At 46.2% G+C, this 25,720-nt stretch overlaps 1 protein-coding gene and 1 pseudogene across 1 annotated transcript; both read left to right on the forward strand.

Annotated features, from left to right (window-relative positions):
* The first annotated feature begins 4,122 nt into the window (after positions 1 to 4,122).
* LOC101107262 (melanoma-associated antigen B3) lies at positions 4,123 to 5,261 on the forward strand. The gene is given in 2 exon segments (XM_015105264.4): positions 4,123 to 4,494; positions 4,497 to 5,261. Coding segments are annotated over 2 exon segments (1,050 nt in total). The 3' UTR covers positions 5,175 to 5,261.
* A 15,311-nt stretch (positions 5,262 to 20,572) lies between these two features.
* Positions 20,573 to 22,194, forward strand: LOC114111740 (melanoma-associated antigen B2-like; annotated as a pseudogene).
* Positions 22,195 to 25,720: the final 3,526 nt, after the last annotated feature.

Raw genomic sequence — 25,720 nt, forward strand, 5'->3', positions numbered from 1 at the left:
TTCAACATGATGCAATCACTCTTTCACCCTCTGCCTCACTAGGTAAGTTTTTCAAGGTAGAGGGTGAGACAGAGTCTAAGTGTGCATATGCCCGTCTTTAGTAGACAAGCATGCCCTCAGCACATGGCAGGGTGGAAATATTAGGAGCCTCTGACCAAATGGGCTCCAGTCTTGAAAATGGTGGGACGGATTCCTTGGAAGCTGGGTAGCACACATGCCTCTCAAGCTACAGATTGACAACCATATATAATGGAAAATTGTTCAGGGTTGTTTTAAGTGAACCCTCAGATCCAAGCTAGTCACCTTGAGACTGTCCATTCTTCTCAGTGGTTTCTCCAGGGAATTCATACAGCCAACTCTTCCCAGAAACCAAACTAGGAGATGGAATTGAGTCCTAAATTAAGGGGTGATGCCTCTAGTTTGCCCATTTTCTCCCTAGAAAGAAGCAAAGCACTCTGAGCCACAGATAGACAAGCCCTGATGGGTTTCCTACAGCTCCCATGAATGCAGGGGTTTTCCAGGGGAAGCCAACATTTCTGCCTCATCCAGAGACCTCAAGCTCCTGATAAGAGTGCTGGTTGAGGTCGACTGCAATCCATGAAGGCTGGGAAGAGGCATCAAGCATTGGTAAGACAGTTGGTCCAGGTTCTGTTTGCTGGCCAAAATGTAAACTATTTTGAGCACTACAGTGGAAGTGCAGTCTATAGGGTTGCAAAGAGTTGAACATGACTGACTGACTGAACTGAACCGAACTGAACAGTGGAAGAAATTGGTCATTCAACTGCAGAGCTCAGTTTGGGCTGATGAGTGGCCAGGAAGAGCCAGGACAGCTAACCCAACAGTAATATAAGTCCATCCAGGCACCAAAACTCCAAACTTTATAGCATATAAAGAGACATGTGAAGGAAGTTAAATCTCTGATAATTACCTTACTTAAATACCCATGAATCCAACCTTGTCAGTGCTTATATAATACTCCAGTCTGGTGGGTACAAAGATTTGAGACTTGGGATTATCATTTTGTACAATATTTGAGAATCATTCACCAAATTGAGAATGATTTCCCATAAGATAGAAGAATGTACAAAGAGAGATGGGTGGGGGGATTGAAACATAAAACATCGACCAACTTAAACTTGTTTTGCTTCATTAAAACAGGTTGCTGGTTAATGAAACCTTGAGTTATTTTTCGAGACAGCACCAGGCATGTGCAAAAGGGAGCCCCTGTTTCCAGGATGACCCCTGACCCAAGAGGGCTCAGTCTGTGAAACTCTGAGAGTAGGAATGTTGCCATGGGAGAACTGTATGATGTCCTTCAGTACAGAAAATCTGGTTTCTAGCAGCATGAATAGCTTACATGAACTAATTCAAGACTAGCCAATTAGCTTCCAAGTTTGCAGTTCCCCTAAACCCTTTAATTTTACCTCAAACTCTGGATTGAGGAGACAGATTTGAGAGCCCTGCCTCGTGTCTTCTTGCTACTCCATGTTGGATTAAAGTTTTTCTCTCAAAAGCCTGTTCTATAGTATTGGCTTCTATGTGCATCAGGCAGCGAGCCCTTGCTGGGGACACTAGTGACTGATAGGCCTGGAGTTAGATTCCTCTCTGAATTCCTCTAGATCCCACACTGTTACACTCCTCTTGACCCTAAGCAGAGCTTGTGTTGTTTAACACTCAAATGTATATTGGGATAAAAGTAAGGACTCTGGATATATTCCAAGACACTTCTTTAGGCACAAAGCCTTGAAGGCTACCTCAGTAAATGACAGCAGTGAGGAGGAGAAACAGATGATAGTGACAATAAGATTATCTCTCTATGCATTGTCAGATAAGCTCAATTAGAATAGCTCAAAGCCATCTTGGAGGGCTCCTTTCCTTTATAAGTGTGCGTATATCTCAGATATGGTGGGTTGGGTTATAGATCACTGCAATAAAGTGAATATGACCATAAAGTAAATCACAGGAATTTGGGGGATTCCCATGTTTATAAACGTTGTTAATCCTATTGTATACACTTACTAGAAAATCTCTAAAAAATGTATATAGCTTAATTTACATATATAAGAGAGTTACTTAGTAAGAAAGACAACTGATCAGAGCTCCATAAGAAATAAAATAAGGAAAGAGTTTAAAATATTTAAAGAATTAACAATATGTGGAACAGGGACCCCAAGTGAACACTCGGTTTTGGAAAAATGGTGCCGTGGATATGTTCAATGCAGGGTTATGCAAACATTAAGTTTGTAACGAAGCACAATACCGTGAAGCATGATTAAATGAAGTACAATGTTTTAAAAGTATGCCTGTAAATCAATTAAAACAAGTCTCAAAAGAGACTGACTCTGGCTTTTGAAAAGGATGAATTAGCGTTTTTCTCTGGGAGCACACCCCATTCTGCCCCCTGACTTCTGTGTTATTTTCCCAATGTCAGGTCAAGTCAGGGACATGAAACTGTAAAGTCTGCATTAGGGACACTGCTCAAAAGTTTGCTGGGATGTGGTGTTCTCCAAGAATTTTTTTAATCCAAGAGGTAGACAAAATGAGGGCCCCCATGAGTGAGGACTGGAGAGACAACAACTCTAAAATACAGGTCATTCAGAGACCTGCCCAAACTTGCTCTAAGGCCTACAATGCCCAGACAGGACATTCCCTCTTATAAGCCTTGTAGTTCTCTGTGAGGTCAAAGTCTCGGTCTAAGAAGAATGGCCTCGGTTCAGTAGAGGGAGAATCTCGGGTTGAGGGTCAGGTCCCAAAACTGGCCAGGACCATGGTGAGGTCCCTGAGTGAAGAAAGAAGTATCACTAGACCCACAAATGAGGAGGCTTTACAGACCCCTGCCCCTATTCCTGGCTCCAGAGGCTCCAGGCAGAGTTATAGGGATGGGAAGCCTCCTCATTTCTGTCTGGTCTCAGGGAGGGAAGGGCTTCTCTGTCAGGGTCAAACTCCAGTTCTGCAGAGGTGGGTGCCTTGGCCATCACCACAGTGAAGGTGAGGACCATCGGTGCTAATGAGAGGGTCTCTCCCACCAAGGAGGAAGGCTCACCGAGTGGTGCCCCTCCTGTCAAGGAGAGATGCTCAGAGACGTGACCTGACTCCCCTCTAGGGATTTGGGGAGGCTAGGGCTTTGAGGGCAAGAGGACTCAAGTCCATAGAGCAAGGGTTCCTGGGCCCTGATAGATGGTACATGGAGGACCCTAAGCGATGACCCACGGACAGCTGAACACTGAACAATGGGGTCCCCACAGAGCCCTGCCCCTGCCATCATCCCTCAGAGATCCTGCACAGGGCAGCCTTAGCTGGAAGTGGCTCCCCCCACAATCCGTGCTGGTGGCGAGGAGCTCGGACTGCTGTTCAGGGTGTTCCTTTGGAAGAGAGTGGATTCCCAGGACTGACCTGTAGGCAAGGTGAGGACCTGAATGTGGAGTCAAGGGACCATTACCCCTCCTGTAACAAAACGAAATCCACAAAGTCTCGCCTCTGTGGTTGGCAGGGGACAGTTGCTACAATGCTGTTAGGCTTACTTCTTTGGTAAATCTTGATCTAAGAGATTCTTTAAGACCCTGAAAGAGGATGGAAAACCCCAGTGAGCCCAGGACAGAGTTCCCTAGAGCTGACTGCTGTGGGTGCCCCCTGCCAGGTACACTGGGCTGAGGTACCTCTTCACTTCTTCAGGTATCACAGGAAGATGAGGACCAGGCTCTGGGGTATAAGCTTAGAGCCGCACAGAGGAGGGGGCCCTGTGCCTGCCAAAAGTTGGTGCGATTGTCCTGAATATGAACTGAGAGGACCCCCCACCTTTCAGAATGGAGGGGGCTGTCCAGAAGGACTAGACTGGCCACTGCTCCTCAGCCTCAGGAGGCAGCAGGCAGGGCTGGCAGGCTGAAGCCTGAGTCTCACCTTAATTATTTTGACAGAGTTTTCAGAGGACAGAGCGATCAGAAAAGAAGTCCTCTGGGTTCGCAGAGCAGTGCCCGCGTGGAAACCTGCAGAGTGGGCCTTCTTAAAAGTAAATTGGTGCCTCCCTGCCACAGCCGCTCACACCCTTTCACCCTCTCTCCTCTCTGCCCAGATCACGTGCTGTTCTACCTGCACTCCTGCCTGTTGTCCCTGACGACAGTCACCATGCCTCGGGGTAAGAAGAGTAAGCTCCACACCTGTGACAAACGCCGCCAGGCTGAGCATGGCACCCAGGATCTGAGGGGCGCTCAGGTCACTGCCACCACGATGGAAGCACTCTCTTCTTCCTCCAATCCTGGTCCCGGGGTTGATGCTAAGGGAAGGTCCGGTGCTAGGTCTGGTAACCATCTCAAGCGTCCTCGGGGGGCCCTGACCACCACCCCTGTGCCTGCAAGTGTTTCTCCCACAAGATCATCCAAAAGAGCCACTGGGGAAACTGGGAAAACACACAATTCCTCTCTTGCCCCTGTCTCCAATGTGCGGTCTGGAAAACACTCACTAACCAGGCCGACAAATCTGTTGGTGCAGTTCCTGTTACGCACATGTATAAGACGAGAAAGCCCATTAGGAAAGTGAATATGCTGAAGATTATCAATAAAAAGTACCACAGTCGATTCCTCAGGATCCTCAAAAGAGCTTCTGACAGCATGGAGGTGGTATTTGGTATTGACGTGAAGAAAGACAACACTGCCAAGCATTCTTATGTCCTTGTCAGCAAGATGAGTCTCCCCCGCAATGGGATCGTGCACCGTGGCAGGGGTTTTCCCAAGACAGGTCTCCTGATGAATCTCCTGGGTGTGATCTTCATGAAGGGCAACTGCGCCACAGAGGAATACATCTGGGATTTCCTGAGTAAGATGAATATCTATGCTGGGAAGAGGCACTTCATATTTGGGGAGCCCAAGAAGCTCATCACCCAAAATTTGGTGCAGCTGAAGTATTTGGAATATCGGCAAGTGCCGGGCAGCGATCCAGCATGCTATGAGTTCCTGTGGGGTCCGAGAGCACACACTGAAACAAGCAAGATGAGAGTCCTGGAGTTCCTGGCCAGGATTAACCGTTTGGATCCCAGTGCCTTCCACTTTTGGTATGAAGAGGCCTTGAAAGATGAGGAAGAGAGGGCCCAAGCCAACGGATGTCCCAGTGTTCCTCCAGCAGTTCCTTCCACACCTAGTGAAGCTGAGGCAAATTCTGCACTTTGTGGCTCAAGAGAGTAGTCAGTGTTCCAAGAAGTATAGGACTGGACCTCACCGAGGGTTCACAGTGTAAAATACCTCGGTGTTCCTGTTCTGTATGGGGAATAGAGAGATAAACCTGTGTTTTTATGTTCTTGCTACTTTTCAAATGTTGCTTCTAAATGAAAGCTTATCTAGCATGTATGTGTACAAATTCATCAGTCACACTTAACCATTTTTTGTTGGTCTTAAGGATAAGAGTTTTTCTGTTGTGTAAAGCAAATGGGGAAGCCTCCATCTTATTTTGTAAGCCAGTGAAAGATAACATGGCATTGCAATATGTTATTTCCTTGAAAATACAAAAAACTAGTAAAATATGTGGGATCAAGAACTAGAGGAAAAGGAAGATGGTTGGTATATGCCTGGTTAATTCAAAGTGCTGAAATAAATTCTAATAATTTCAACCTCATGCTCACAGGCTCATTTATTCCCCAAACATGAACTGAGCCTCTGCTCATAGTATGCTCCGTGCTAGTACTTGGAGAGCTGAGATAAAGATCTAGCCACTGGCCATAAAGTTACAGAGTCGAGAGGCAGCTGTCATGTAGAGGAAATGGTGACATGACAGCAGTCAAATGTGAATTCCCTGATGCAAGGTAGCGGTGGGCCTTGGGAAAATGGAAGTCCTTCAGTGGGAAGGATTATAAGTTGCGTGCATGGCGGGCTGGATGAGGCTGCGGTAATCGTGACCAGGGACCAGGTTCTCATGTGGTGGGCTGCATAGCTTAAAGACAAAACCTGGGATGGGGAACTGCCCTTAACAGTTAGAGGCACACTTCACTCTGTTGCACTTTGATTTATTGCATTCACAGGTACTGCTTTTCTTTTCTTTTTTCTTTTTCTTGACCAAATTGAAAGTTTGTGTTAGTCAACCTTGCTTCCAGCAAGTGTTTCGGCTCCATCTTTCCAATACCATTTGCTCACTTCATGTCTGTGTGTCCATTTTGATAACTCTTGCAATGTTGACACCCTCAGCAGCAAAAAAGATGGACTCACAGAAGTCTCAGATAATGATTAGCATTTTTTTCTTAGCAAAGAGGTGTTTTTAATTAAGATATACATATATAGTTCTGAGACATAATGCTATGCCCACTTAATAGCCTACAGTATAGTGTAAACATAAATTTTATGAAAACACTGGGAAACCCAAAATTACTTGTGACACAGTTGTGATATTGACTTTCCTTTGGTGTTGGAAACCTAAGTTGCAGTATTTTCTGAGTCTGCCTGTGCATTGGGATTGTGAGTAAAACAGAGAGAAATCATGTGAAGCTGGCATGGAATGTGTCCTATGCCCATGTTCCAGTACAGGTAAACACTGTGCAGATTAGATGTTTTTTAATGTTGTCTTCTGTCTATGGAGTTTCCCAGAAATCAGGGTGGCACACCCCTGTGGTGGGATGATGCCTTGAAGCCACTGGACTGGTGCACTCTGCCCTTGGTGGGGAAACAAGAGCCCACGCCACTAAAAAAACAATAATAATAGTTGAAATCAAGTTATATTGACTGTATTTTAGCAAACAATAGGGAAGGAATAGACACTTGTGGGTGGTTAAATGAATGAACGTGGGAATGGTTTATAAAAAAAAGGGCAAGTGAGAGATAGGTAAGTTAGGGGCCTTGAAACATTTTGGAGCTTTGTGTTACATCCACTGAGGATGTCTACCTCATGGTAACTTTCAGTGGCATACTGTTAACTGGGATATGCTAGTTTTCCTTGCTAACCAGGAATTTTCTCATAGAGTGTACTTTGCCCTAGACCCCTGCTTATTCTTTGACATCTCCTGGGTTGAAAATTGAATCACAGTGTAGGGGCTTGAATACCTGGGGACAGATTGATCACAGTAAGGACTGGCATCCTTGACAATCTCAGGACAGGCCAGGCAATGGGCCAGGCATTTTACAGGCATTATTCTCAGTCCCCAAGACAGACCTTCTGAAACCCATTTCATAGATGAAGAAATTGAGACTCGCAGAGTTTGGTAAGGTATTCAGTTTCACACAGATCTTAAATGACAAGGTTGGAAGTAGACTCCTGGCCTAAATAAGTCTGATGCCCACACTTTGCCATTCCTCCTAGCCTGAGGCCAACTTTCTGTTCCTTCATTTGCCATACTTCTTATCGACTGGTTCAATATGGATGTCAGGTGATAAAAAGAAGATCTCTGTGCCCAAAACACTGGATGGAAATATGTAACCACAGCAATAAGCATATAAAAATAATTGAGAAGTCTGAATAAAGCAAAGAAAGGTAATATTTAGTGACAATGTAGTCATCTACATATCCAAAGTCAGAGAACCTAAACGATCAGGGGCCCAGGAAATCATGCTGGATAGCCCCTTGCGTTTGGAAGTTAAAACTTTTCAAAGAGAAGTCACATAAAATTTGAAGTGTGGCTAGTAAAGAGAAGGGGTAGATGAAGGTGTTTTATCCTTTGTCAAGACATCCATCCTGCCTTGCCTTACAACTTCCCTGTTTCACATCACTCCTGGTACGGGAACCCAGTCTCTGAAAGGCTTTCAATAGGCTAATGGGTCAAGAGGTTGCCAGGATGTGGCCTTGCCCAGGAAGACTTTTAATAAAGAAACAGGAGCCAGGAGGAAGAGGCCCTTATAGGTGGGCTGAGGGAGGGCAACATGCCCCAGGCAAAGTCCTCAGCCTGAGCAATCGCTCACTTAATGTTCAAAGTTCTCGGGGAATTGTGACTCCCGCCTTGGAGGGTGCCCAGGTCAGCAGACCTTTATGCGAGTTTGGCCAGCTCAGGTCAGTAGAGAGAAATATTTCTAAGGTGTGCCCGGAGGAAGGAGAGCAGCCCTGCCAAGCCCATATCAGCAGAGACCTCACCGAATCCTCCCTGTTGCCATGGAAGATCCTTGTAAATGTCAGAAAGAGATGGCCTCATGTCCTTCTCAGGGGTAACAGAAAAGTGATGAGCTTGATTTGAGGTGGAGGTCTCAGGTCAGCAGAGGGGGAACTCTTAGGCCTTCACCCGAGTCAGATTTAGGGTATGGAGTCAGCACCCCCAGTGGGATCACCATCATATGCGTTCTCAACCTGCCTGATGCAGTTGTCACTCATGGCATGGCAGGTGTGGTCAAGGGATACCACCCTCACATCCTTTTGGATCTCAGGAAATGTTCTCAGACCCTAAAAGAGTGGAGCCCTCAGGCCCTGCCAGCATCCAGATCAAGCAAACTGAATGAGGGTTGAGGGGCCCACCCCCTTTTGGATAGAGGGGTAAGAGGGCCTGGCCCTGCACTCAAGACTGCAATCCCCAGGGAAGGGTATGGGGCTGAGCCACCACCCCAGCCCCATTAGATTTTTAAGCTTACTTTTTTAAGCAGTCTTAGAGTGACAGCAAAATGGAGCAGAAAGTATGGAGAGTTCCCATATATCTTCCTCCTGGACACAAGCACAGCCTCCCCTACTGTCAATGTCCCCAGCAGAGTAGGCCGTTTGGTACAATCTAGGAAGCTACATTATATGTCATTAGCACACTTACTTACATTAGCTTCTTTATTTGGTACTGTACCCTCTGTGAGTATAGACAAATGGATGATGACTTGTATCCAGCCTTATGGGCTTCTCTGGTGAGTCAGTGGTAGAGAATCCATCTGCCCATGCAGGAGACACGGGTTCAATCCCTGGATGGGAAGATCCCCTGGAGAAGACAGAGGAAACTCACCCAAGTGTTCTTGCCTGAGAAATCCCATAAACAGAGGAGTCTGTCAGGCTACAATCTGTGAGGTCACAAAGTATCGGACATGACTGAGCGACTAAACAACAGCACCCACCCCTATAGGGTCAGTTTCACAGCAGCAAAACCTCTCTGTGCTCTGTGCATCCCTCCCTCTGCCCATCCCCACCCAGTCCCAGGCAACCACTGGTCTTTTTACTGTTTCAATAGTTTTGCTTTTTTCCAGGAGTCATGTAGCTGGAATCATGCAGTGTGTAGCCTTTGCACCTTAGTTTCTATCACTTAGTAATACACATCAAACGTTCCTCCATGTCTCTTCACGGTTTGGAAACTTATTCATTTTTAGCACTGAACAGTATTCCATTACTTATCCTGTTACCTGCTAAAGGACACCATTGTTGCTTTTTTTAAGTTTTGGAAAATATGAGTTAAGCTGCTGTAAAGAACTGCATGCAGGTTTTGTGTGGATGTAAGTTTCCAGCTCGTCTGGCTAAACACCAAGGAGCATGACCACTAAATCGTAGGGTAAGAGTATGTTTGTTGTTTAGTTACTCAGTCATGTCCGACTCTTTGCAACCTCATGGACTATAGCCCACCAGGCTCCTCTACCCATGGGATTTCCCAGGCATGAATACTGGAGTGGGTTACCATTTCCTTTTCCAGGGGATCTTCCTAACTCAGGGATCAAACCCATGTCTCCTGCAATGCAGATGGATTCTTTACCATTGAGCCACCTTGGAAGCCCAAGAATTTGTTTGGTTTGTTTTAAAAAAGCAATATATTAAGGTATGATTGACATACAATAACCTGTATATATTTAATGTATATAAATGGATGGGTTTGGAGTTAAGTCTGCTGTGAAACTACCACTGCAGTTTATGCTATAAACATATCCATTACCTCCAAAATTACCCTCTCACCCTTGTTAAAGTATATTTTTCATTGCTTTACAATATTGTGTTGGTTTCTGCCATACATCAACACGAATCAACCATAGGTATACATATTTCCCCTTCCACTGGAACCTCCCTCCCACCTCCCACTCCTTCCCACCCCCTTGGTTATCACAGAGCAGTGGTTTGAGCTCTACGTCTGCATCCCCATTCCTGACCTGCAAATACATTCATCAGTACCATCCCTCAAGATTCCATAGGTATGCGTCAGTATACGATATTTACATTTCTCCTTCTGACTTACTTCACTCTGTATAATTGGCTCTAGGTTCATCCAGCACATTAGAACTGACTCAAATGTGTTCCTTTTTATTGCTTAGTAGTTTTCTGTTGTTTATATATGCACCACAGCTTCTTTATCCATTCATCTATCAATGGACATGTAAGTGGCTTCCACGTCCTAGCTGTTGTAAATAGTGCTGCAGTTAACATTGGAGTACATGTGTCTTATTCAGCTATGGCTTCTGAAGGGTATATGCCCAGTAGTGGGATTGTTAGATCATGTGGTAGTTTTATTCCTAATTTTTAAGGAATTTCTATACTGTTCTCCATAGTGGCTGTATCAATTTACATTCCCACCAACAAAGCAAGAATGTTCTCTTTTCTGTACACCTTCGCCAGCATTTATTGTTCATAGATTTTTTGATCGTGGCCATTCTAACAGTTGCCTTCTCACCTTTTATGTGTTGTGTGTGTGATAAGAACACTTACCATAGTATTTGCCCTCTTAGAGAGTGTACAATATAGTATTCTTAAGTATAAGCTCTATATTATATAGTAGTTTCCCAGAACTTACTCATTTTGTATAATTAAACTTTGTAACTTTTGATTAATACTAAGAATTGGAATACTGCCTGCCATATCAGTGAATAAACATTGTCAGTTTTCAACAGCTGCAGCCCCCACAGATGGTGAGCCTTGAGGGAACACAAGATGTAAAACTACAGGATACAGATAGGTGAGGTGGATATCAAAAAATGATTTCAGTGGCCCAGATTCTTGCATCTTCCCATACAAGCAGAAGCGCTAAACTCCTTAACTTGGGTTATCTGGTTTTCCTTCATTTATGATAATCTTTTGACATTCACACTACCTGCCCTTTGTTGCAAACCTCTATATGACCTGGTTCCTCCCCTCCCTTCCCCAGAGCAGTTCGAACCCTCAGGGTTACTCGAGATGCTGCCTCCTGGGTAGAAGTCCTAAACGTTTCTACCAAATAGAACAAAACTGTTAACTTTTAGGTTGTGAATGTTTTCTAAGTCTACAGGTCCTTCCCATCCACCCTCCCATAGCCTCCGGCAACCACCACTCTATTCTCTGCTTCTTTGACATTGACCATTATAGATTGCTCCTATAAATGACATGTAGTATTTGTCCTTCTGTGTCTGGCTTATTTCACTGTAGCATAAAGTCCTCTAGTTATATCCATGCTGTCATAACTGGAGAGGTTAGCTTCTTTTTAAGGCTGAATGATATTCCATTGTATGTATATTTACATCTTTATCCATTCATCTGTCCCTGGACACTCGGCTACTTCCCTCTCTTAAAGCTATTGTGAGTAGTGCTGCAATGAACATGGGAGTGCAGAGTTCTCTTCAAGGTCCTGATTTCAACTCCTTTGGATAGAAGTGGAATTGCAGAGAATATTATGTGTTATTTTTTATTTTCTGAGGAACCTCAATACTGTTTTCCATAGTGGGTGTACCAGTTTGCTTTCCTACCAGCAGTGTTGAATATGTATAGTTTCCTAAGAAACTTGCAGACTGTCTTCCAAAGTGGTTCTCCCATTTTGCATCACCACCACCAAGGAATGAGAATTCTTGATGATTCACATCCTTACCACCATTTGGTGTTTCAGTCCTTTGGATGATGGCCATTCTAAAAGGCATATTGTGATATCTGCTTGTTTTTTTTTTTTTAATTTGCAGTTCCCTAATGTACTCTGCATATAGTTAAATAAGCAGGGTGACAATATACAGCCTTGACGTACTCCTTTCCTATTTGAAACCAGTCTGTTGTTCCATGTCCAGTTCTAACTGTTGCTTCCTGGCCTGCATACAGAATTCTCAAGAGGCAGGTCAGGTGGTCTGCTATTCCCATCTCTTTCAGAATTTTCCACAGTTTATTGTGATCCACACAGTCAAAGGCTTTGACATAGTCAATAAAGCAGAAATAGATGTTTTTCTGGAACTCTCTTGCTTTTCCATGATCCAGCGAATGTTGGCAATTTGATCTCTGGTTCCTCTGCCTTTTCTAAAACCAGCTTGAACATCAGGAAGGTCACGGTTCACGTATTGCTGAAGCCTGGCTTGGAGAATTTTGAGCATTACTTTACTAGCATGTGAGATGAGTGCAATTGTGCGGTAGTTTGAGTATTCTTTGGCATTGCCTTTCTTTGGGATTAGAATGAAAACTGACCTTTTCCAGTCCTGTGGCCACTGCTGAGTTTTCCAAATTTGCTGGCATATTGAGTGCAGCACTTTCACAGCATCATCTTTCAGGATTTGAAATAGCTCTACTGGAATTCCATCACCTCCACTAGCTTTGTTCGTAGTGATGCTTTCTAAGGCCCACTTGACTTCACATTCCAGGATGTCTGGCTCTAGATGAGTGATCACATCATCATGATTATCCGGGTTGTGAAGATCTTTTTGTACACTTCTTCTGTGTATTCTTGCCATCTCTTTTTTAACTTATATGCAGAGTACATCATGAGAAACGCTGGACTGGAAGAAACACAAGCTGGAATCAAGATTGCAGGGAGACATATCAATAACCTCAGATATGCAGATGACACCACCCTTATGGCAGAAAGTGAAGAGGAACTAAAAAGCCTCTTGATGAAAGAGGAGAGTGAAAAAGTTGGCTTAAAGCTCATCATTCAGAAAACGAAGATCATGGCATCTGGTCCCATCACTTCATGGGAAATAGATGAGGAAACAGTGGAAACAGTGGCAGACTTTTTTGGGGGGGCTCCAAAATCACTGCAGATGGTGATTTCAGCCATGAAATTAAAAGACGCTTACTCCTTGGAAGAAAAGTTATGACCAACCTAGATAGTATATTCAAAAGCAGAGACATTACCTTGCCGACTAAGGTCCGTCTAGCCAAGGCTATGGTTTTTCCTGTGGTTATGTATGGATGTGAGAGTTGGACTGTGAAGAAGGCTGAGCACCGAAGAACTGATGCTTTTGAACTGTGGTGTTGGAGAAGACTCTTGAGAGTCCCTTGGACTGCAAGGAGATCCAACCAGTCCATTCTGAAGGAGATGAGCCTTGGGATTTCTTTGGAAGGAATGATGCTAAAGCTGAAACTCCAGTACTTTGGCCACCTTGTGTGAAGAGTTGACTCATTGGAAAAGACTCTGATGCTGGGAGGGATTGGGGGCAAGAGGAGAAGGGGACGACAGAGGATGAGATGGCTGGATGACATCACTGACTCGATGGACATGAGTCTGAGTGAACTCCAGGAGATGGTGATGGACAGGGAGGCCTGGCATGCTGTGATTCATGCGTCGCAAAGAGTCATACACGGCTGAGTGACTGAACTGACCTGAACTGAATGGTATATGATGTGGAGCATCTTTTCATATGCTTGTTGCCATCTGTGTATCTTCCTTGTGAAGGTATCTATTCATATATTTTGTCCATATTTTATTAGATGTTAGTTTTCTTCTTATTAATTTTAAGAGTTCTTTGTATATTTTAGGTTAGAGTCTTCATCTGATACGTCTTTTGCTAATATTTTCTCCCAGACTATGGCTCATCTTCTTGTTCTCTTGATGGTATATTTTTATAGAGCAGACGTTTAAAAGGAATGAAATCTAAGTCATCAATTATTTCTTTCATGGATTCCCCATCACTTTTTCTTATGATGGTATTTTATTGATTGATTGATTGCTATGTGAAACATGGGATCTTTCTTTAATATAAATTTATTCATTTGGCGGCTAGTTACTTTACAATATTGTAGTGGTTTTGCCAAACATTGACATGAATAAGCCATGGGTGTACATGAGTTCCCCATCCTGAACCCCCCTTCCACCTCCATCCCCATCCCATCCCTCTGGGTCATCCCAGTGCACCAGTCCTGAGCACCCTGTCTCATGCATCGAACCTGGACTGGTGATCTGTTTCACATATGATAATATACAGGTTTCAATGCCATTCTCCCAAATCATCCCACCCTCGCCTCTCCCACAGAGTCCAAAAGACTGTTCTGTACATCTGTGTCTCTTTTGCTATCTCACATATAGGGTTACTGTTACCATCTTTCTAAATTCCATATATATGTGTTAGTATACTGTATTGGTGAAGGCAATGGCAACCCACTCCAGTACTCTTGCCTGGAAAATCCCGTGGACGGAGGAGCCTGGTAGGCTGCAGTCCATGGGGTCACTAAGAGTTGGAAACAACTTCACTTTCACTTTTCACTTTCATGCATTGGAGAAGGAAATGGCAACCCACTCCAGTGTTCTTGCCTGGAGAATCCCAGGGGGAGAATGGTGGGCTGCCATCTCTGGGATCGCAGATGAGAGTCCAAAGTGGGAGAGAGCAGTCAAGCCTGTATTCTCGCTCCCAAGTAAAAATGGGTACTGAAGATTGGGTTCTTAAAGGTACAAAATTGATAACAAATACGAAAAAGCAAAGATTAAAAATCTAGAGCAGAAGTTAGAGTCTCAAAAATACAATATTAAAAAAACAAAACAAAGTTAAAAAATTTATAATATATATATATATATATATGAAGTTTGCTTTAAAAAGAGGGTCTTTTTTTGCAAGGTAATAGTAGGTTATAAACATGAAAATTAAAGGAGTAATAGAGGATTAAAATTTTTAACAAATTAATTGAAAAATTATAATAGTAAAAATATATCTAGGACTTTCTGTGGCGCTGTTATGGACAGTGTGGGGTCAGTTCATTTTCAGATAGTTCCTTGATCCAGCTTATACTTCTCAAGATCTAAAGGCCCCTTCCTATGTAGTCAGTGCTAACTACAGGGTTTTAATCTGTTGCACCTCTCACTTCCAAGGCGATTTCCTCAGTTTATTTTAGCTGCTTCTGTTTGCTGGTCTCTTCAGTGTCTAATTTCCACAAGACACAAGGGGGCGGTGGTGGTCACTTATTTTAGGCTCACTTGTTCAGTCGTGCTGTGGGGAGGGAGGAACACTGCAAGCAGATGTTTGCAGGGAGTGCTCGCAGTGTCTCGGCGACACCGGGTTTGCCCCCACTCACAGCGTGTGTGCTTTCCCAGTCTACACTGCTCAGGCTCTAGGTTGCTCTGCCAGGAACTGTCTGAGGCGGGGCCTGGGTTGCGTGCACTTCCCAGGTCTAAGCCTCTCAGGTTCAAGTTCTTGGGTACTCCACAAAGGCGCAGACTTGGTTGGGCCTGCGTTTTGTACCCATCCCAGGTCTGAGCAGCTCAGGTGACCAGGTGCTTGGTGAGCACAGTCGCCCTGAGTTGGAGGCTGAATCTTACCGCCTCCCCAGTCCCAGCCGCTCGGTTTTCTGGGTGTACAATGGGCACGTATTCACAGGTGTGCCATGTGTCTCTTCTGGGAACCTGATCTCTGGCTGTGACCCTCTTGGCTGATGTCAACCATCCAGAATCCGAAGAAGTCTTGATTAACAATGAAGCCTGCTTGCAGTTTGGTAGAGGATGCCTCTCTGGAGCTGCCTTCTGGGCAAGCCAGAAGGATTGCCCCCTTCTGGCTCTGGCTGTCCTCGCCTGTCTGTCTGCAGCAGGGAATGGGCCAGTCCACAGCCAGCTAGCTCTGCTCAGTCTTTTGCTCTGTGAACAGGCCTGGCAGTGTCTTAGGTTAGGGCTTTTCCCAGGATAGCTATCCCACAGTCTGGGTTGCTATCTCAAGTTAGTTCCTTCAGGGCATTCAGGCCCAGGGTCCTTATCCTAAGCAATGCAGCCCACGCCTCCCAGCCTCTGCTTTCTAGTGGCAGATGCAAGTGTCTGGGCTGTTGCTCTGCTGGGAGTTGCCGTTAGGCACGTAATCTGTGGGTTTTCATTATTTATGTATTTATTTATTTTTCCTCCCAGTTATGTTGCCCTGTGAGATTCCTAGGCTCGCCACAGACCCGCCAGTGAGAGTGTTTCCTGGTGTTCAGAAACTTCTCTCTTTTTTAAGACTCCCTTCCTGGGACGGATCTCCGTCCCTACCTCTTTGTCTCTCTTTTTGTCTTTTATATTCTGTCCTTCCTCCTTTTGCTCAGCATTCAAATGTTCTGTCAATGAATTTGTGGGGGAGAAAGTGGTCTCCTCGTCCTATTCCTCCGCAGTCTTAGGAACGCCCCTTGAAACATGGGATCTTAATTGCACAACCAGGGATTGAACTCATACCCCTTGCACTGGAAGCACAGTTTTGTCTTTTATAATTTGAACTTTTATTTTTTGCTTGGGGGTAACCGATTAACAATATTGTGACAGTTTCAGATGAACAGGGAAGGGATTCACCCTTACATATACATGTATCCACTCTCCCCAAAACTCTCTTACCATCAATATTGCCACATAGCACATAACCAAAATAATTATAGAGAAAAAGGAGAGAAATAGATAATGCTCTGTAACCATATGGTCATCTGTAGGTGCAAATTCAGACACCCTCAAGTCATCAAGGGCTTACAAGATTATCAGGTGCTATCCTATGTAGAAAGTAAATGCTTAATTTTTTAACTAAAAGTATTTATTTTTGGCTGCTCTGAGTCTTAGCTGTGCCACTCAGGATCTTTGTTGCCACACGCAGGCTCTTTAGTTGTGGCATGTGAAAGTGTTAGTTGTGGCACATGAACTCTTAGTTCTGGTATGTGGGATCCAGTTACCTGACCAGGGATCGAACCTGGGCCTCCTGCATTGCGAGTACACAGGCTTAACCAGTGGACCAACAGGAGGGTCCTGAAAGTAAAGATTTTAGAACTACCCTAAACCTGGTGGCTCAGAAAGTAAAGAATCCACCTGCAATGTGGGAGTCCTGGGTTTGATTCCTGGGTTTGGTACATCCCCTGGAGGGGAGCAACTCACTCCAGGATTCTTGCCTGGAGAATTCCCATGGACAGAGGAGCCTGTCAGGCTACAGTCCATGGGGTTGTAGAGAGTAGGACATGACTAAGCAACTAAGCACACACCCAAAATCTAGCTGAAGAGAAGGAATATATGAGTTCTTTTTCTCTGACAGCATAACATCTGTCCTGAGTTCCTTGATTTCTGCTGCATTTTCCTAATCTTACATCACTTTAGGGACTGAGACCCATTTTCTCCAAGATTTGCTAGAGGATAACTGCTCAAGTGTTTGTAGGAATACGCATTTCCCAGGAAGCCTTTAATCAAGTGACAGAAGCTGATATCGGAACTCCACGAAAGGGGGCTGCAGAGACAGGGACTCCTGATTATAGTGGTCACCCAAAGAGGTATCTTACATCAGTAGAAGGAGCAGTCCCAGGCTGTGGTAGATGTAGTGAGGATGCTGAGCAAGAGGAATCCAGAAGGACTTGAGTTGCATCCCCACTGCCTGTTTTCGGAGGCCCTTATAGACTACGATCACGAGGGTCACCCTGACTTCCAACTTGGAATTCTCAAGGAGACTAGGACCTTGATGTAAGACAAGCTGCTCCATAAAGCAGAGAGTGGAGTTACAGGGTTCGTCACATGTCAATGTGAGGACGTGAAAGTGGACTCACAGTAGCACACACTGCATCAAAGGAGGCCCTGGAAAATCTGTCGCTGTGGTCCCCAGGAAGCTCAGGGCACAGATGGCAGGTTGATTTCAGTCTGGAAATTCTCATTGAGGTGAGGCCTCTGTCTAATAGGATCAGCCTAGTTTTGTGGGTGGATGAACCTGAGCCCAAGCAGGACCTCAGATGACAATGCTGAGTGTTAGAAGGGACCCCTGGAGAGGGAGCCAAACAGCATTCTGTAAATTCTTAGCTCTGAGAGACCTAGAGGACCTACTTCTGAGTGGTCCCTCATTCCACCTGTGTGATCTCAGGGAGGGCATGGCCTTCTCTAGCGGGATAGGGCCCCAGATCTGCAGAGGGGTGTCATCTTGACCATAACCGTACTTAAGGTGAGGAGGATCAGTGCTAATGAGAGGATCTCTCCCCAGAGAGGGAGGCTTACAGAGTGGCTCCCCTCCTGACAAGCAGAGATTCTCAGAGCAGTGCCCTGATTCCCTCTACTAGGGACTTGGGAAGGCGAGGGCTTTGTTTGGGGGTGTAGGACTTGGGTTCTTAGATGGAGGCGTTCAGGGCTCTGATAAACTGCACCCGGAGGACCCTGAGAGAGAATCCAGGGACGGATGAATATTGAGCTACCGGGGTTCCCGTAGCACGCTGCCCTTGCCGTCGTCCCTGTGCGACCTCACGTAAGACCTTACGCAGCTCCCCTCCACTTCCGCTTCGAAGGCGAGAAGCTCGACGCGTAGCCGCAGCGACCGTTTGGCGGAGACTTAGTGTCCAGGACTCGTCCGGAACCAAGGTGAGGACCTAAATGGAGCTGAAGGGACTTCCCAACCCTCCCAGTAATGAAAGTGACCCATCCACATCCCACCCCTGTGATATGGCTCTTGTGGGCCCTTCAGTGCTATCGGCTGAATGTGGTCTAGAGTGTCTCAGGCTAAGGCGTTGGTCTGTGGGGGTAGGCCCGGATTCTACCCCGGAGGAGGTCTAGGACCTAGATAACGGCCCTGAGGGCTGATGAGCAGACTTCGACACCGCAAGGGGGCCACACAGTGACTCCCCTGTACTGGGCGCTAGGAGGCCCGGGGTAGAGCTCGCCAGCTATGGTGCCCCCTGGTGTCCACTGGAGCTGGTTTGGGGGAGTGAGAGCCTTGCTCTAACAGAATAAAACCAGTTCAACAAAGGGAGCTAGTCCCCAACATGATTCATGGTTGTGACGCTGAGCGAGGATGGGGGCCAGTTCCGTAAGAAATAGGGCCGCATAAAGCGCCAGCCCTGTTTTCAGGCCTGGGAGAATCAGGCGTTTGACATGACACTTCCCGGGACATCTCAGGGAAGTGAGCAACCAAGTCAAAGGGGGCAGCCTCAGGTTGCAATTCAGATTTGCAAGGAGTCATGGTGAGAACCTCGGGGGCTGTGGGGATGTTCCACACCACATCATTCAGACCAAATCCTCCCTGTCGTCATCTGTGGCAGACCTCAAGAATACATGTCGGTCCCCACTGTGGGCTAAGGAGTTGTCAGCAGAGGGAGAACTCTTAGACCCTGTCATCAATCAAATGTAGACCTTGGTTACTTCCATGTCCTGGGTATTGTAAATAGTGCTGCAGTGAACATTTGAGTCCAAGTGTTTTTTTTCAGGTAGGTTCCTCAGGATATATGCCCTGTATTTGTACTGTTGGCTCATGTGGTAATTTTATTCCTAGTTTTTTTATGCACAGTGAATTAAGTCAGAAAGAGGAAAGCCAATATCATATATTAATGCATTTATATGGAATCCAGAAAGATGGTACTGTTGAACCTATTTGCAGGGCAGCCTGGAGATGCAGACATAGAGAACACACTCGTGGACACAGTGGGGGAAGGAGAGGGAGGGGCAGATTGAGAGAGTAACATTGAAAACGTACATATTACCATATGGAAAACAGATAACCATTGGGAATTAGTTTTATTACTCAGGGAGCTCTAAGCCAGTGCTCTGACAGCTTAAGAAGGGTGGAATGGGGTGGGAGGTGGGAGAGAGTTTCAAGAGGGAGGGGACATATAGTATACCTATGGCTGATTCATATTAATGTGGGGCATAAGACAACACAATATTGTAAAGATATTATACTTCCATTAAAAATAAATGTATTTTAAAAAAAGACTTAGAGAAGAAGCGAAGCTAAAAAAATTTTAACTTTGAATTGGGATCTTGGATGGGACCACAGGGACATCAACCTGCCTGCAACAGCTTCCATTCTTAGGAGACCATGTTTGGTAAGATGAGGTCATCTTCACTTCCTCCTGTTGGGACACAAGGTGATTGGCTTTTACTATCAGACAGGTATCAGTTCAGGAGAAAGAGGAGGTTCTCTACCAGGAGCTCAGTTGAGGAACCTGAGTGAGGACTCAGAGCGTCCATCCCAACCCTTGGATTTCAACCCAGGAAATCTCAGGGATGGGCTGTGAGTTTGAATATGTCCTTTACTGTTTTATGCCAAGTCTAGGGGAGGGGAAATGTCTAGTCTAAACGTGCAGCCACCAGTCAGCAAATGGAGAATAGTGCCCAACGTGTTAAGGAACCAAAGTAAGGACCATGAATGATGATCCCAGTGAACTCAGGATAGAAAAGACCCTACTGAGCTCTCCGCACTGAGTATCCCCTGGGAGGGAGGTGGACTGAGGCAGCCCTTCACTTGCTTCTGAATCATGTGGAGGTCTAAAGTGTCTTCATCAGAGTATCAGAGGGAAGGGTGCCCAGGCTCCGCCAGGACTTGATGTGATAATACTGAAGATGAGCTGAGAGGACCCCACTGCCAGCACCTGCTGTCACCTCAGTAAATCCAAAGCAGGGCTGAGAGGACGCAGAGGAAAAGTAAGTCCTCTGTTCTTCCTCTGAGATTCTCAGGAGACAGGCTGACCAGGAAACAGGAGCCTTGTTGGTTCCTAGGGCAGTGTCCTCAAGGACACCTGCAGAGGCGGACTTTGATTAAACCAAGGTGGAAACTCCCTGTTTTAAGGTGCTCATATCATCTCATTCTCCATCCTCCAGGTGCCCCAACCTCCTGTCTATTGGCCCAGACTCCTGCCTGCGGTCCCTGACCACAGCCATCATGCCTCGTGGGCAGAAGAGTAAGCACCGTGCTCGTGAGAAACGTCGCCAGGCCCGGGCTGAGACCCAGGGTCTTCATGATCAGGCTACCACATCTGGGGAGGAAGAGACCACCTCCTCCTCCCCTCCTGATTCAGAGAGCAGTCCCTCAAGCTCGTCTGCTGCTGGCACCTCCAAGGGGCCTCAGGAGCCCAAGGCACCACCAGTGCTGCTGCAGGTGCTGTACGCAAAAGATCTGGTGTCGGGCGCGCAGCACGCTCAAGATCTGGTGTAGGTGCCGCAGCACGCTCAAGATCTGGTGTAGGTGCCGAGGGCCAGGTTCAGGAAGGGAAAATTCCTCCCAGGCCTCAGCTGCTGCTGAAAGCTCTCACACAGATCTTCTGACCTGGAAGGCAGAGATGTTGGTGCAGTACATGCTATTTAAGTATAATACGAGGGAGCTCATTAAGAGGTCAGAAATGCTGAAAGTTGTCCACAGAAGGTACAGGGAGCAATTCCCTGAGATCCTCAGCAGGGCCTCTGAGCACATGGAGATGGTGTTTGGCATGGTGCTGAAGGAAGTCAGGCCCAACAGTCACTGCTATACCCTGGTGAGCAACCTAGATCTCAGCGACAGTGAGTCTATGAGAGGTGACTGGGGGCTGCCGAAGAATGGTCTTCTGATGCCTCTGCTGGGTGTCATCTACCTGAATGGCCATCGCACCTCTGAGGAGGAGATCTGGAAGTTCCTGAATATTCTGGGCATCTTTGATGGAAGAAGTCACTTCATCTTTGGAGACACCAGGAAGCTCATCACAGAAGATCTGGTGCGGGAAGAGTATCTGGAATACAACCTGGTGCCCGGCAGCGATCCCCCTCGCTATGAGTTCCTGTGGGGTCCTAAAGCTCTCACAGAAACCTGCAAGACGAAAGTCCTGCAGTTTTTGACCAAGGTCAACGATTTGGTCCCTGATGCCTTACTGCCGCATTATTTGGAGGTTTCGAGAGAGGAGGTAGAGAACACTGGAGCTGGAGCTGCAGCCGGTACCGGCCCTTCTGCCTCAGCCAGCGCTGGCCTTTCTGCATCAGCCAGCTCTGGCCCTTCTGCCTCAGCCAGTGCTGGCCCTTCTGCCTTGTCCAGAGTTTGCACTTATGTTGCAGCCAGGGCTGGCACTTCAGCCTCAGCCGGGGCTGACATGTCTGCCTCGGCCAATGCTGGCCCTTCGGCCTCGGCCAGGGCTGGCACCACAGCCTCAGCCAGGGCTGACATGTCTGCCTCGGCCAGTGCTGGCCCTTCGGCCTCGGCCAGGGCTGGCACCTCAGCCTCAGCCAGGGCTGACATGTCTGCCTCGGCCAATGCTGGCCCTTCGGCCTCGGCCAGGGCTGACATGTCTGCCTCGGCCAGTGCTGGCTCTTCGGCCTCAGCCAGGGCTGGCACCTCGGCTGCAGCCAGAGCTGACATGTCTGCCTCGGCCAGTGCTGGCCCTTCTTCCTCGGCAAGAGCTGGCCCTTCTGCCTCAGCCAGGGCTGGCACTTCTGCCTCAGCCAATGCCCGCTCTAGGGCCACATCCAGCCGCTCATCTCGCCCCTAGTGTCATCTGAAGCCTGTTCTTCACTTTGTGGTTTGAGAAGCCTGTCAACCTATGTTCCTAATATGCATCAATAACTTGTTGACTTTTTATTCCTCAATTTTCAACTGTTAATTTTTTCAACAAAGTTTATTTTAGGTTCATGATAGAAGTATAGGAATTACATGGGTCTCATGCAGTTTGCTGTTTGTCAGATTTAGGATTAAGAGTTTTGTTTTTTGAAATACATATTGGAAATCCTCAAATTGCTTTTGTGATCCAGGATGAGAATAACTACACTTTAGGATAAGAATATCCTTAGAAATGTGCAAGACACCACACTAAGAGAGGCTCAGAACATAGATGCATAGAGAGAAAGCTGAAAGTTCGTCAATTTTTGGTTTGTTTTACTCTCTTGTTAGTTTCCCTTTATGTAAATGTAAAAGATATATGCTTTGATCGGATTATATTTTTTAAGAATGTTTGAGAATATAAATTATAGCAAGTGATTTATACGTGGTTCTTCTTTCACACAAACAGTAATTGAGCATCTGCTGTTAAGAAAACTTCATGCTTGTACTGGCAATATTTAGTCAAAAAAAAAAAAAAGCATTGCATGCCTCTGCCCATGCAGTTATAGTTTCTCAGAGAAGCTGTCATTATTTGGAAGAGGCTGAGTTACTCTCTAAATCAGGAAGAACAAGAAAGAAGCAAGGTAAAGAGGGGGTGGCGAGAACATATTTGGTTTCATTGCTAAGCAGAAGTTTGACTGATTGGGGAGGTAGATCTTTATTTATTTTTTTCAGTTAGAACACTGCATAGTCCCTGACATCTCTTAGATGCCAAAAAAAAAAAATCCCAGCCGATGTAACATCTGAGGTCAAGATAATCATAGTAATAACTGCCATTGCCCCTAATGTCTCAATAGAGACAAGCGCCGTGCCCAGTACTTTCCATAAATACATATATTCCACCAGTCCTACCAGACAGAGCTTATCAAACTCACTTCACAGTGGAGAGCCCGAGGTTTAGAGAGAGAGTTTGGTTTTGTGCCAAAATACTTAAGGCTGGTAAATGACAGAGCTGGGGCTAGACTCCTGCCCTAAACTACTTTAGCTCTCATACTATTCTTCTCTCCCCACCCTGAGACATACCCTTGTCTTTTTTTCAAACAAGTACTTTGACATTTGATTTCCTTTTCCTTATTTATTTACTTTTTATTTATTCATTTGGCTGTGCTGAATCTTAATTGTGGCACGTGGGGTTTACTTCCCTAACAAGGGATCGAACCTGGGCCCCCTGCATTGGGAGCCTGGGGTACTAGCTGCTGGATCACCAGGAAAGTCCCCACCCTGTATCTTTTATTTCAGTGTTTTTCTCAGTACTTCAAAATTTGTCATAGGTGATAAAAAAAAAAATGCCCTTGTGCTCAAGCTCCTGGATTGGAATGTGTAGCCAGAGCAGTAAGAATACCAAATCTATTTAACAAAAAATAGGTATGCCTTATTCATTACTCACAGATAAAGAGACAATATTCCGTGCCAGTATAAGCATGTACATTGGCCATATTAGATAACCTCTGAAGACCAAGGGCTCTCCAGTATCATGCTTACAGTCTCTTGCCTGTAGAAAGTAAGTCTATCAGAATAGAAATGACATGAAAACTTTCACCTGGCTGATGAGGAGATAGATTGATGTACCTATTTTTTTTTCTCCCTTCTCCCTGATGGGCTACCACCTCTCCTGGGATTCCTTGAGCTTGTCCATCTCCCAACACTCCTGGGACAGGGACCCATTCATTCTCTGTAGCACTGCAGATCAAACACGGCTCAAGAGTTTGCAGAGATGTGGAATTTCCCGAAAAGTCTTTAATCCAAGACACAGCAAGATGAGGACCCCATGTAGGAGGACTGAGGAGAGCAACACCCCAGAATATGGGGTGGGGGTCACTGGGACAGCACTCTCGTCTGCTTTCAGACCCAGAGGATCTCAGAACTGTTAGGCTAAGCATGCCTCACTTATTTTTCAGGCTTCTCAGAAACTTGGTCTTGGGGCAGAGTTCTGAGGTTGGATAGGAGAGAGGGTCAGTCTCTCAGAAATGATGGTGATAAACCTGAATGAGGGTGATAGAAAGACCCAGCCACAACAGTAGCAACCCATAAAGACCCGTCCTTATTTGCAATCCCATGAAGTCCAGAGCAATCCAGGCTGCTGTGGCTGACATTTTCAACTCAGGTCCCAGGAAGGTGGGGACATTGGGAATCAGCAGAGTCCTCAGCCTCAGATCAGCAGAGAATAGAGCCCCAGAAAGGGTGCAGAGTCAAATTGAAGACCCAGGGTGTGGATATGGAGGCCCCGCAACCCCAGCCGACAGGGCTACACTTAGTCCCTCCTCTCCAGTTAGCCCTGGGAAGCATAGGTAAGTGCTGGCCAGCTCAAGGGCCCCCTGACTTCTGACTGGAGGCTGTCAAGGAGATGTGGACCTTGGTTTATAGGCTGGCTCTTCATCAGAGAGTGGAAATCCCAGGCATGATATTTACACAGTCCTGTATGTATGAGGGGTATGGCAGCCAACTACCCCATTACAGATAAATTCTTAGAAAGCCCTGCAAATGTAATGGGCCCTGGGAGGGAACAGGCAGGGCCTTCAGAGTAAGTGTATCCCTTATTTCCTGAAGGAGAATGGCTTCAGGACATTAAAGTCCTTGGACTAATGGAGGAAGCCTCTATCAGCTGAGGAAGGGTACCCAGTTCCTAACAGGAGTCAACTGACGATACTGACCAACAGTGAGGGATCCCTCCCAGAAAGAAGGGGGCTACAGAGGGCAGTGTCCCTGTTAGGCCTTAGACTGTGCGCCTTAGGCCTGGTGACATGGTGAGTCCTACTCACTTCCTTCCAGAACATCTCATGGAGGTAAGGAACCTCATCCTGATCAAAGGGAGCAGCCATAGCTCAACAGAAGTATGGTTTCCAGATTGTGCCAGAAGCCAAGGTAAGGACCCTGATGACTGAAAAGACCACCCACCTCAAAACAATGGGGCAGGACATATTCCTTCCACTACTGTTTGCCAGTGGAAGACCACAGGCTGTGGTGGCCCGATGAGGCAAATTCCACCTCTTCCTTGAGGGTCTCAGGGAATTGGGGGCTTGAGGGAGAAGCCTTAAGGTAAGCCAGTGAATATTTCCAGGTTGTAAATATTTCAAGGTTATTTGTAAGTCAGGGTGAGGATGGTAAAGAATGCGGGAACACACATACCAGGATGGCCACATAGAATCGTCCCTACTATCAGGCTAGAAGGTCCCAGGCAGAGTTGTCAGCCCAAGGGACCCTTCAGTTCTGACCAAGGAGTAGCAGGAAAGTTAGGGTTTTGGTCTGATGGTGGTGGTCCCATGTCAACAGAGAGGGGGGATCTTGGGCTTGGCTGAGAGTCAAATTTGGGACCCCGATTTGGAACGCTGATTTGGGGCCCTGAGAGTAAGTGTCTTTCATCCTCAACCAGCTTCCAGAGCTTTCATCCTTGTTAGACTATGGGCAGGGGTAGCTAGATA

The sequence above is a fragment of the Ovis aries genome, chromosome X, assembly GCF_016772045.2.
Source record: "Ovis aries strain OAR_USU_Benz2616 breed Rambouillet chromosome X, ARS-UI_Ramb_v3.0, whole genome shotgun sequence".
Lineage (NCBI taxonomy): Eukaryota > Metazoa > Chordata > Mammalia > Artiodactyla > Bovidae > Ovis > Ovis aries.